The sequence below is a fragment of the Tenrec ecaudatus genome, chromosome 18 (genome assembly GCF_050624435.1).
Source record: "Tenrec ecaudatus isolate mTenEca1 chromosome 18, mTenEca1.hap1, whole genome shotgun sequence".
NCBI lineage: Eukaryota > Metazoa > Chordata > Mammalia > Afrosoricida > Tenrecidae > Tenrec > Tenrec ecaudatus.
In genome coordinates this window covers 23,199,531-23,213,316 of record NC_134547.1, presented here as the reverse complement: position 1 = coordinate 23,213,316, position 13,786 = coordinate 23,199,531, and the positions used below count along the sequence as shown (strand labels likewise).

The 13,786-nt window shown below is 40.0% G+C and overlaps 1 protein-coding gene across 2 annotated transcripts; it reads left to right on the top strand.

The window, feature by feature from the left end:
* The first annotated feature begins 3,933 nt into the window (after nucleotides 1–3,933).
* ZNF181 (zinc finger protein 181) lies at nucleotides 3,934–13,431 on the top strand. Of its 2 annotated transcripts, none has more exons than XM_075537140.1 (5): nucleotides 3,934–4,232; nucleotides 4,942–5,017; nucleotides 8,974–9,094; nucleotides 9,339–9,437; nucleotides 11,051–13,431. In XM_075537140.1, the coding sequence occupies exons 2-5, from the start codon at nucleotides 5,009–5,011 to the stop codon at nucleotides 12,463–12,465; spliced, it is 1,644 nt and encodes a 547-aa protein (XP_075393255.1). In that variant the 5' UTR covers nucleotides 3,934–4,232; nucleotides 4,942–5,008; the 3' UTR covers nucleotides 12,466–13,431. The 2 variants fall into 2 exon arrangements, with proteins under 2 accessions (XP_075393255.1, XP_075393256.1); XM_075537141.1 differs by having other exon boundaries at nucleotides 3,938–4,232; nucleotides 9,342–9,437.
* The last annotated feature ends 355 nt before the right edge of the window (nucleotides 13,432–13,786 follow it).

Here is a 13,786-nt window from a genome sequence, read left to right as displayed (position 1 = left end):
AAAACAAACATGTAACGAGAAAAAATGTCAAACAACCAGACGGTTACATGCTGTCATTTGTTTCAGTTTTGTGTTACACCCAAAATTTCCAAGAGATTATGAATGAATTATGCAATTCCTCAAAGTGTTCAAAGGGCTAGAAATATTGTCAGAACAATAGTATGAACATAGTATGTTCAGAGAAGGGAAGTCGCCTAGCTGTTACATGTCAAACACAATGACTCGTCTAATTGGTCTTCCTGTAAAGGAATGGGATCCTGCTCCTACAGTGGAAAGATGGTTTGGGATAAACCACACAGCTGATGATGCTCAGATAAAAGTGAAGATGAAGAATATTTCAAGTGAGGACGTCAGTCAAGAAGCAATATATCTTTTCTTATATTTAAAATGGCAATTAGGGCAGTGAACCACTTGTGAAATGATTTTAATCCCACCACTGAATGAAGACAATTATAAAATGAGGAAACAGTGCAATTACAGAACTTGGGCACGGAGAGGAAAGCGCGTCGATGTTAAGAACTTGAAGGGGAGCACAGTATACACTATGGGAGGTTGTCAAAGAAGGATGGAATTAAGAGAAGAGACTGGAGGAGTGAAAGTGTTAATTAAATGCAGCAGTGGTAAGTACTATTATACACCATCCTACAACAGAGTTGATTCATGAGTGGATAGACAACCAGGTTGAGCAAGTGTGAGAAAGAGTTCGCGATAGCACCCTCTACATAGTTGACAGAGGATAGTTGTACCTGGATAAGTATTTTTTCTGCAACCATATCCATGGATGTGATGGAGCATACAGGGGGCAAATTTATGGAAACGTCGTGAACATGACTAGGCACCTTGAGGGAATGAGTCATTGGGTCTGGGGGCTTAGAACAATAGTCTAAAGGGATAATGCCAAAGTCAATTGGCAAAACAATTCACAAAATCTATGTCCTACTGAGTAGTAACAGGACCCTTAAAAGCTAGGGAGTAACAACTGGTCTCTCCCTAACTGGAGAGAAAAGAATGATGGAAATGGAATACACATGAAAACACTGAACCCAGTGGACTAGTAATGGGCTATGGACGCATTAGTCACAACCGTGAGACCAGGAGACCGAGTGCTGGGACCACTGCCTCCACCTGCTCTGAAAGGAGTTGTGACAGAAGATCCTGATGATATTGTGGTTTAGGTGTCAATTCCAACCCATAGACACTAAACAGAGACGGGACGAAACAGTGCCCAGGCCTCCCAATTGTTCCTGTGGTTGAGCCACTTGTTGCAGCCACAGTGTCAATCCATCTCATCAAGGGGTTTCCTCTTTCTTGTTGCCCCTCTATATTGAGCATGAGATCTTTTTTCCAGGGACTGACTGGTCTCCCCTGATAACATGTCCAAAGTACATGAGATGAAGTCTCACCATCCCTGCTTCTAAAGAGCAAGGCTGTACTTCCAAGACACGTTTGTGGTTCTTTTGAAAATCCACGGTGCTGGATACAATAGGGGGAAGCTGTAACAAAACGGAACGTCATGTAGGAGATCAGGCTTTCTGGTTTGATACGGGCTGGTGGCACCTTCCAGGCTATGTCATTCTTTGGTTCTGGAACTGATCTTTCTCCTGTGATTAAATTTTGAGCCAAAAGATGGACAGGTCTATAAGAGCAGTAATAACATTATTTGTGTGAGTATACCTTAGAATAATCAACCATTTGGAACGAAAGGAACAGCATTTAACTAAGGAATAAGTTCAGAAAGGCTGGGAAAGGAGGACTAGGGACAGGAAACACGGGGAAGAGGTGGAATTAGTAATGTTGAGTGGTAATGTTGTGTTGATGGGACTGCACTGAATGAGATGAAACACAATGTGTGTAAATTGATTAATGTAAAGCTAATGATCTGCTCAGTAAACCAGAGGGGGGAGGGGAGAGAACCAAGTCCTGAGGACCATATTCCTGCTCAGAGCAGCCAATGCACAGAGAGGACCATAGAGCTGGCTTCACCACAAGATATGGAATCCCTTAATGACCCATAGTGCCACAGGGGACAACATGAGACACTGTAGGAAGTGTGCCTGGTCTGACCCCCCAAACGGGGGACGAAACATGAAAGGAATATAATAGAGCAGCAAGGGGAGCAAAGCAATAGTCCCCAAGGAGTGTCAAAAATAGATTTCAGGGCCAGGGTTTGGCATCTCATCAGACTTGATCAGAAAATATTCATAAAGAACAGACACACCAGGGACTATTTATAGGCTTTTTTTCCCGTGTCCATCTATATAAGATAGGCAGGATGAACAATCTTGAGGAGAAAAAAATGTGACTGATGGTTCAAGGGGTACATGGGTGAGGAGAAGGTGGTGGTGGGGGAAAGGAAGTGGGGAGCTAACAAACTCAGGAACTAGGGAACAACAAGTGATCTAAAGTCAATGGTGAGGAGGGTGTAGAATGCCTGGTGGAGCTTGATCGAGTGCAATATAGCCGAGAGGAATTACTGAAAGCTGAATGAAGGTCAAACACAATAGTGGGACAAGAGGAAAGTAAGAGTAAATAGAAGAAAGAGCTAGGAGGCAAAGGACATTTTTAGAGGTATAAATACAGGCATGTACATATATAAATATATTTATATATAATGATAGGGACATAGATCTATGTATACATATTTATATATTAAGTATTAAGGTAGCAGATGGATATTGGGCCTCTTCTACTCAAGTCCTCCCTCAATGCAAGAACACTTTGTTTTAATAATCCGGCATTCTGTGATATTCACCTTCCCGACACAATGGCTGAAGACAAAATGGATGCATAAGCAAATGTAGTGAAGAAATCTGATGGTGCCTGGCTATTAAAAGATATACCATGTGGTCTTAAAGGCTTGAAGACAAACAAGTGGCCATCTAGCTGAGAAGCAACCAAACCCACATAGAAGAAGCACACTAGCCTGTGTGATCATAAGGTGTCGATAGCATCAGGTATCAGACATTAGAAGACCCAAAACAAACAATCATATCAATGCAAATGAGGGGGCTGGAGTGGAAATAATCATATCGATGCAAATGAGGGGGGCAGATGGGGCCCATCAGTAGGCGATAGGACATCTCCTCACAGAAGGGTCACAAGGAAGGGATGAGTCAGGGTGCAGTATAGCACTGATGAAACAAACAACATTCCTCTAGTTCTTTAATGCTTTCTCACCCCCACCACCTTACAAATCCAGTTAGACCAGAGCATGTGCACTGGTACAGATAAGAGCTCTCAACCCACAGAATCCAGGACAAATAACCCCCTCAGGTACAAAGAGAATAGTGATACCAAAAGGGTAGGCGAAGGTGGAAGGAGAAAGGAGGAACTGATTGTAATGATTGATGTCTAACACCCCCTCCCAGGATGACAACACAATACGGTATGAGGCAGTGGACAGTATAAGATATGAAAATAATTTATAATTTATCAAAGGTTCATGAGGGTGGGAGGGTAGAAGAGGGTGGAAAAAATGAGCTGATACCAAGGGCTCAAGTAGAATAAAAATGTTTTTAAAAGGATGGTAGGAACAAACATACAAATATTCTTGACACAATGGATGTATGGATTGTTAAAAAGAGCTGTGAGAGCCCCCCAATAAAATTATTAAAAAATAAAGTCTCATAGAGTACAAGTGACATGCAGTAAGTGACATTCTAATTACCTAGTGTGAAGCTACCCTACAAGAACGTCCATTTGACGCTAAAAATGTCATCTTTTCTGTCAGCAATGCAACAATCCTTTTGGGAGTGGGGGTGAGCGTGCAAGTGATCCGGAAGAGCTAGTCCCGCGCCCCTGAGCCTTCTGGGAAATGTAGTTTCGGGTTGTGGCGCCATTGTTCCCACGCAAGCGGAGCGCTGCTGTAGCTCTGGCAGGTCTGGCCCCTCCGAAGACAACGCTTGTCTTACCGACACGTCCCCGGGGTGCTTTAGTTTAGCCACCCGGCGACGGAGGCTCCGGAGGTCCGGTCCTCTGAAAAGCCCGGACAGTTGTTGCTGCTGTTGAACTCGCACCGCAGAGGCTTCTGGGAAGTGTGGTTTTCCGGCGGGGCGACCGTTGTTCCCGGAGGCAGTAACTTTTGTCCAGGACGCGGAAGAGTCTGGGACATGCAGCCTCGGCGTCGGGGCGGCTCTCGTCCCACGGCGCCGCAGTCCCAGGCCTGGCGGCGGCTCCGGGAGGACGCTGGGCAGCGCGGCCATTGTCCGCTCCCCGGCGGCCGCGCGCGGCAGGTACGGAGACGCTGGCGCCGGCCGCGCGCAGCTCGCGGGAGGCCCCGCCCGGGGTCGGGCCGCTGAGCACGTTCAAGGTCTGCCCCGCGGGCAGGGCTGGGCCTTCCGTGGGCCTCCGCGGACGGTTCTGGAAAAGGGGGGATGGTCCTTAACCTCGCTTCTGGAAAAGGGGGGATGGTCCTTAACCTCGGTCCTGGAAAAGGGGGGATGGTCCTTAACCTCGGTCCTGGAAAAGGCGGGGAGGTACCTAACCTCGGTCCTGGAAAAGGGGGGGGGATGGTGGTACTTCGTCTCGTATCGGACTGTGGCGAAAAGGAAACCCGGGCTCTGTATACGCAGGACACGCTTGGAGCGAACGTCCTGTCATCTCTCAGTTGTTTTTCTTGTTAGTCCAGTCCTGACGCTGACGCTTCCCAATCGACTTCGTTCTGGCTCAGTTTCCTTTTCTCACCATCAGAAAAGAGAAACGGGAAATAATGTAAAGGGCCACCGTGCAGAGGGAAGATAGGAGGAACAGTGTTTGTTTAGCATTGTCATTACTATTGTTTTGTAAGTTTGGCTCCGTAGAAAGTGACCTGGTACATGGTAAACCCACGCCCAGGAAGCCCCTGCACCCTCAAAGAGTGGTTTCCTCGGTGCCTTTTCTTACTGGGGTGTCACCAAGTTGCAAGGTCAATCTGCGTTTTCCCGCCTGCCTCTGCCCTTGCAGGACACTGCTCTGCTTTAAGACCCGAGACTGGAAAGACGATTGTGTTGGCTGGCTAACTAGCAAAGTCATGGCTCAGGTGAGTTTAGCATCACCTCAAATCTTCCTGAATATTTTCTTAGCAGGCCTCTGGAGGGTTTGCCCTGCTTCGGATGGTTTTCAGGTGAACAAAGTTCACTTAGGGACGGTTTGTTTTAACAAAGGATGAGATCATAGGAGAGCTCCAACATACTGTTCTCATCCGTTAGTACTCTTCTGCTGCAGATGGGGAAAAAATGTCTTATTTTTCTGCTGGAAGTCTCTGTGGAGCCAATAATATTTTAGTACGGCTTAAAATGCAAACTTGGAATTTCAGGTTATCTGCTTTATGATTATCCAACTTATATAATGTGGTCTTGAACGGTTTATTTGTTTTTCCAGTTGCTCGGGTCAGATGTTATTTGGAGTCACCTTAATTTCTTTTTTTCTTAAAAAAAAATACAGATAAGGAGTTGTAAAAAAAAATACAGACATGCAGGTTTTTTACTATTTTGTACTGTAATAAATAGCAGATGCTTGTGCTCAGTAAAGAGCTGCTAAATGAATAAATGAATTAATTATTACTAACTGATAGGGAAGAAAGCCTGCCCAGGAGATGACATGAATTGCATGTGTATATGTCGAACAAAGTCTGGCTTCTTGGGAAAAAAATTAAATAACTAGAATTGAAGAAATACTTAGATTTTGCTGCTGCTGTTTTAAAAGTAAAAGCTAAAGTAAACCCCTAAATCATGTACTTATTTATTTTCTAAGGATGATGAAGTACCTGTTAGGAAGAGCCTTACATGGGCTAGGTATTGACTGAGATACAGGACTTCATGGTCTAGGACAGTGTTGTGTAAGAAAACTCCTACAAGGGTGGAAAAGGTCTCTGTGTGTGCTGTCCAATGCCACAGCCACCAACCACAAATGTTGAATTCTGGTTAGAGTAACTGAGGAATTGAATTGAATTAACTTAAAGTTGTATAAGCAAATATGGCTAATCATCACCATATTTGAACAGTGAAGAAGTGGTAGAAAAGTCTTCAGAACACACAAATTAAATAAATGCTAGGACAGATAGGTATCCTGCATGACTGAGGGCAGGCAGCAAAGGCAATTGCAAAGGAAGAGATACCCGAAGTGTCCCTGGAAAGCGAGTTTAGAGCTCTTAAGTCTCTTAGAGGTGGAGTGAAATGATACTGACCTAAGTGAGCACTGTGAGCATCCGTAGACGGACTTAAGGGCGTCGTTTGAAGAACAATCATGTTTAAAAAAAACAATAGTTGTTCAACAGTGACACTTTACCCTCCTCTTTCCCCCGTAGTACACATTTGGCAAGTTCTAGAAACAATTGTGGTCTCTTAATGGGGAGAGCTGCTACTGGTACCTAATGGCTGAGGCCAGGGACACTGCGAAGTGTCCTATAATGTTAGTACAGGACAGCGCCCCACGACAATTACCCTGGACCCCAAATATGAATAGTGCCAAAGTTAAGGAACCCTCTTCTTAAGAAGGAACAAAGAGTTTCTTTTCACGTGATTTGTGGTTTTTATTCTTGAGGCTATTAATAGGATGGCAGCCATTAAGAATATGTTGAAAACAAAATATGAAATATCTCCACATTGGTGAAGTAGAATTTAGTGCTTTTACATTTGATATAATGTTCATTTTATTTTTGATTTAACAGTTGATATTTGTAAAGACAATTGTTTTAAAAGCATTGTGCAAAGTAGGCAAAGATGGAAGGATTATTAATTCATTTAATGGGGCTAGTTTAACTCTAATATCTATGTAAGAGTAAATCCAGATATGAAAATGAATTTTCCCTAATGCCAAAAGGGAAAGAATCTTATTTCTCCCTCCCTTAAGCATTCAACTGCTAATCACAAGGTTGGTAGTTCATAACCACCAACTGCTCCCTGGGAGCATAAGATTTATAGTCATAGATACTTGGAGTCAGTGGGCGTGGGGTTTGACTTCTTTGAGCAGATCTCTGAATGGCACAAACAATATGTGCTTGACTCCTAAACCAAAGGTTGTTGGTTTGAACTCACAGTAGTACTGCTGAAGAATTCCTGTTGGTCTATGTCTGTAAAGACAAGACTTTTCTTTCTCCCCTTCTCCCCCTCTCCCCCTCTCCCTCTCTATCTCCCTCTCTCCCTCTCCACACCCACCCACCCACCCACAAAAGCCTGATGGAAATTGGGTATATTCGGTAGTATGTAGTTTCCATAAGTCAGAATTGACTCAATGGCAGTGGGTTTCTTAGAGCATTCCCTTAAGAAAACTTAATTGTGAATCCTTTCTCTGCTCTTTGAGATGTATATAAATGATTTATAAAATGAAGTAAGCCTCTTGCCGGATTTATAGCTTACCACTGTCCTTTGGAAATGCAAACATCCAGGAAAATAGCACCTGATTTCCCTGTCTGTAGGAGTTAGCCTAGGTTCTTGGCCCCAAGTTTTAACTCTGCTTGTTGAAAGACATGAGCAGTTTTATATTTCCTTTAGATAAGGACAATGAACAAACAGAGGTGACCACCCTAATTCCCAGGTGAATTCAGAATAACCTATATGTAGCAAATGGTGGTATCAAGTTCTCTTACTTGATAATAGCTTATCATTAATTCTGAGAACATGTATATATGTAGAAGGTGAAGTTTCTTTTTGTCTTTGTAATCTCATTAGCAGTTGGCATGTGAAATTCATGGTTGTCTGGGCTAATGCTTTTTCAGTAGTAAAATTTTCTATGCTTGGTGGAGAGGATTTTATACATTGGCAGGAGATTTTAAAATTTATTTCCCCAACACCTGACACAGACCCCCCACCCCCACCTCCCTGTTTTAACTAAAGACTAATATCTGTAAAATTGTATGTGAAAAATTTCCAAATAAAGTCCTAGAGTATTAAGTCAACTACTCTTGGAGAAAAATTCACCACATCTAAGAAATGTCTATCTCGCCAATGAAATATAATTGCAATGTCATTTTAGATGTACCTACTAATGCACACATGTGTAACCTGTTATAGAATGTTTAAGCTTCTTAAAAGAAATTTTGCTATCTTATGTAATACTGTAATATTGTGAGTACTCATTTTTTGTCATTTTATTGGAGGCTCGTACAATTCTTATCACAATCCATACATACATCCATTGTGTCAAGAACATATGTACATTTGTTGCCATCATCATTCTTAAAACATTTGCCTTCTACTTGAGTCCTTAATATCTGCTGCTCATTTTCCCCCTCCCTCCCCACTCCTCCCTACCTCATGAACCCTTCATCATTCATAAATTATTATTGTGAATACTCTTGAGAAGAAGAAATTGCTAGACTTATCCGTGAATATTCCTTTAGAATATTTTCCATGGAATGTGCCCATTCTTATATTTTTTGCTCTTATGTTAAGATCCTACCGAAGGACTGTATTGCCTAGAACAATCCTTTAGTGTTTTTTCCCAGGAGTCTTAAGTTATTTTAATTCTCAAATGACTATTGATAACAGGTTTAAGTAAACGCATGACCATGTATCTGTTTTCTTTATGAGTTAATTATTTATATGTCTGTCAGGATGTCTTCTTTATGAACCTGCAGGATTGCTCTTTCTTTCCTTCCCCTTTGAAAGCGGTGGATCACAGTGACCATCTCTTCAGAAAACAAATGATTTCACATTTTTGTTGCTTAGCTAGCACTTAAGCTATAAAAGATACAACTCAGAACTTGACTATATACTACCAAATGGTGACTGCTGACTTTTTGAAATTTATATAATTCTATTCCCTTTGATAAAATTAACTTTCCTGAAGCATTCTCATATATTTGTCTCACCCTTATTATATAGCAATGTCAAGTTCATACATTTCTAGTTATTACTTAGATCACGTTTATGATTATTTTTATAATTGCTGATTCTTGTTGGCTTTTTTCCCATAACCAGGGTAATTGTATTCCTTGTCCAGTGACAGAAGAGGCCCGGGCCGTGGTTGAGCCCTCAAATTTGTTTGCCATTTCAGGTTACATTTAGTGATGTGGCCATAGACTTCTCTCATGAAGAGTGGGGGTGGCTAGATTCTGCTCAGAGAGATTTATACAAGGATGTGATGGTCCAGAATTATGAGAACCTGGTCTCTCTAGGTAAGGATATCTTCCCTTTACCCCTGATAGGGAAGATCTTTCTTCTGCTACTCTGAATTGCTGAGAGCCCTCATAACTAAATGGCTGAATTCTGTTCTATGTTTCCAAGCAAATGTTTAACTCTCTTGTGCCCTGCTTAAAACTTACCTTCCCATCTTAGTAAATAGTCATTAACTCTTGCTCTAGTTCTTATTGTGATGCCCTCTTAGAACAGCTTACATAATTTCCTTTTTTTCCCTACAAGCAGGTCTTCCCATACCTAAGCCATATGTGATCACCTTGTTGGAGGAAGGGAAAGAACCCTGGATGCTGGCGGATAGACTGTCCCAAGATTCGTTGACAGGTGAGTCATGGTGAATCACGCAAAGGAAGTTGTGAAGTAAACAAAACTTGTAGAGAATGTGGAGGTATACGACACATTTTATGATATGATAAGTATACTATTTTCAAAGATTCCAGATATAAAGGAAATTGAGGAATTTTCAGCTTAGATTTCCAAAGGATTATTCCTCCGTCCTCACTTATAAGCTATGTGTGCTGCTTATGTCATTGAAGGTGGAGCTGTTTGCCATCATAGTAATTCAAATTGTTATTAGAAACAAAATATTGTAAATTATTTTTAAATCCACTTAAAGGAAAAATTAATTGATGGTATTAGGCCAAGAAAAGCTGTCAATTAGCTGGAAAGCCATTTTTCTTCTAAAGCTAAGCTTCACAGATCAAATATGAACATGAATAGTATTAGAAGTAAAGAACATTTAAGAAAGTTTAATAATATTTTTTCTGATGTCCAATACGAGGAGCCCTGGTAGTGTAGTGGGTCACACATTGGGCTGCTTACTGCAAGGGTGGCACTGGGAAACCACTAGGCACTTGGAGGGAGAAAGGTGAGATTTTCTATGCCTATAACAAGTTAGAGTCTCACAAACCCACAAGGGCAGTTCTTCCCGTCCAGTAGGGTCACTCTGTGTTGGAACGGACTGAATGACAGAGACCTGTTTTCTTTCTGTTTTTGTTTTGTGTGTTTTTTATATATTATTTTATTGGGGACTCTTACAACTCATATAACAATCCATATATCAATTGTATCCAACACATTTGTGTATATGTTGCTATCATTTAAAAAATATTTTCTTTCTACTTGAGCCCTTGGTATCAGCTCTTATTTTTTCCCTCCCTCTCTCAACCTCCTACCCTAATCAACCCTTGATAAATTATAAGTTATTATTATTTTCATATCTTATACCGTTCACTGTCTTCTTCACCCACATTTCTGTTGTTTGTCCCTCTGGAGGGGTGTGTGGGGGCGATATACGTCGATCATTGTGATTGGTTCCCATTTCTTCCCCTTGCCCCCTCACCTTCCCTGTACCCTCATGCTATCACTATTTCCATTACTATTGACATAAAGGATTTATTTTGTTTTTAGTTTAAATGTCCAATGTTAAGAAGCATATGATTTCACACAGACCCTAAATAAACTCAGCGTAAATACCTGTAAGAACTAAAAAGCACTTGGATTATTTTGTTGTCATCCACTTCAGTTATTGCTGTTGAGTGATGAGCTATAAATTACCTGTTTTAAGCATATAAATCTGGCAGCATTGAGATTAAGTTATGTTTGAAGAATCAAAGCTGTAAGACAAAACTGTGGTCTTTCATGTCAGTATAGCCACAAAATGATAGTTTGAAATTTAGAATGTGATTTATATAGTTTTTGTTATATTTTTTTCACCCCATATATGAATTGCTTATATTGAACTCTTCTTTGATCACTCTCTGACCCTGTGAGCTTTCTATACTGTGCTTCACTTACACATTTTCAAGAAATTATTGAACTGTCATGTGCTTTGGAAAGACTTTTTCTTTTTGTCCAATTCTCACAATTTCTACCATAAAACTTATTTCTCCATGAATATCAGAAAAAGCAATGTTTATTTTCTTGATATATTTCAGATTGGGAATCAAAGCAGGAAGACAAAGAATTATCACCAGAGGAGCATATTTATGAAGATTCACCCCAACGGGTAATAATAGAAAAAATTATAAAAGAAGATCCTGAATATTCAAGTTTTAACAATGACTGTGCATATAGAGGGATGTGGGAAGGGCTAGCTGGAAATCAGGTCGAACATGTTAGACCCGTCACCCTCAATTTTAGAGAAAGCCCTCCCGGGGAAAATGTTTACAATTACAATATGTTTGAAAGCATTTTTCATTTAACCTCTTTTCTTTCTGAGCCACCGTTAATTTCTGTTGAAGGGAAGTCACACAAGTATGATATACCTAAGAAGAGCTTACAAAATAAGTTACTTGTAAAAAGTGAGGAAATAAATGATGGAGAGGAACTTTTGAATTCTAATGAAAGTATGGGAGCCTTCAGCGAAAGCACATCTCTTGGCCTTCACCAGCCTTGGAATAGTGAGAAAATTTATGCATGCAGTCATTGTGGAAAAGCCTTTGGCAAACAGTCAATCCTTAATCGCCATCAGAGAATTCATACTGGAGAGAAACCCTACGAATGTTGTGAATGTGCAAAGACTTTTAGCCATGGTTCATCCCTTGCTCGACATCAAACAAGTCATAGTGGAGAGAAACCATATAAATGTATTGAATGTGGGAAGGCCTTTAGCCACATCTCATCACTTACCAATCATCAAAGCATTCATACCAGAGATAAACCGTATGGATGTATGGCATGCGGGAAGTATTTTAGTCGTGTTTCACATCTCATTGAACATCTGAGAATTCATACTCAAGAAAAACTCTATGAATGTCCTTTATGTGGGAAGGCCTTCATTCATAGGTCATCTCTCGCTCACCACCAGAAAATTCATACTGGAGAGAAACCATATGAATGTGGTGAATGTGGGAAAGCCTTTTACTGTAGCTCACATCTTACCCGACATCAAAGAATTCATACTGTAGAAAGACAATATGAATGCAACAAATGCCTGAAAATCTTTAGTACCCTCTCATATCTTATTCAGCATCAGAGTATTCATACTGAAGAGAAGCCCTTTGAATGTCAAAAATGCAAGAAATCCTTTAACCAGCTGGAGTCATTGGATCTACATATGAGAAATCACATTAGATTGAAACCTTTTGAATGTAGTATATGTGGGAAAGCTTTTAGTCATAAGTCGTCCTTGTTTCAACATCATAGACTTCATACTGGAGAGAAACCATATGAATGTTTTGAATGTGGGAAGACCTTCAGCTATAGTTCAAACCTCACTGTACATCAGAGAATTCATACTGGAGAAAAGCCATATAAATGTAATGAATGTGGGAAAGCTTTTAGTAAAGGCTCCAATCTTACTGTCCATCAGAGAATACATTATGCAAAGAAATCCAATAACATAGTGTAGTGAGTATATGAATTACTTAACATGTAAGAATATGAAGGCATTATTTGTTGTAATAACCAGCTATAGGGCCTATCTGATTCAACGTCAGAATATATATATTGGAGAAAAGTTCTGTGAATGCAGTTAATATGAGAAGACCTTTAGAAATGGTACCCATCCTATTCATCACAGTGAAGTCCCATGTTGTTTATATTGTGTGCTGAGTCAATTTCCTCTTACAGCAAGCTTGCAGGACAGTAGAACTTAACCTCTGCAATGTCCTAGGCTGTACTCTATGGGAGCACATTGCCAGGTCTTTTCTCTTGTGGAGCAGCTGGTGGGTCCAAACTACTCACATTTTGATTGGCAGACAAGCACTTAACCGGTCCACCATTAGGGCTCTTTATATATGATACAGTATGGATTCCTTGTAAAGCATGTAAAAGTCAAACAAGAGAAAAGTCCTGTGATCTGTGAGGAGTCTTCAAAAAGTTGTGTAAAAGTGGAATGAAAAGCAAATGCAGATTTTTCATGAACTTTTTGAATTCCCATTGTTTAGTAGTTGTAGGCATTCCTTAAAGCACATCCTTCATTCTACATAAAAAAACAAAACCTCATACTGGAGAGAAATATTATGTAAGTATGGAAGGATGTGTAAGTTCATAAGCTCTTTGGTAGCTATCAGAAGATTAATATTAGAATAACCTGAAGGATGTAGGAATTATATGTAAATATTTTCTTTGTCCCAAAGTTATTAGTAAACAGTTTTATAGTAATACAAATAAGAATATAAATAAGTATTCCTTAACATAAGCATGCTGTATAGGAATTATTTTTAGCTAACGGGCATGTGAAGATAATGTAGTCACCCCATATATGTTGTAAATGTGATAAAGATGAAAAAAAACTCAACAAGGAACAGCTATAAAAGAAACAAGTTGTGTGAATCAAATTATTTGTCTCTAATAAAAGAATTGCATATACTGACTTTTACTGTGACACTGATAATTATTTTTATTTTATTTTAACACTTTTACTGATACATAATTCACATACCATATAATTTAGTGATTTGAATATATTAATTAGTTGTGCAATCATTACCACAATCAACTTTAGAATATTTTCTTCATTTTTGTACTGGTAATTATTGGTGCTCCATTTTCCCTTAAAACCTCCCCTGCCATAACTTAAGAAACTAATAATCTAGTTACTGTCTTTAGATTTATGCCTCCTAGATTTCATATAAAGAAAAATTCTACCAAAAAACTCCACAAAAACCCCAAACCCGAATAATAACAAAATAGGAAAAGCTCACTCCAGAAGAAAGCAGGAAAAAACG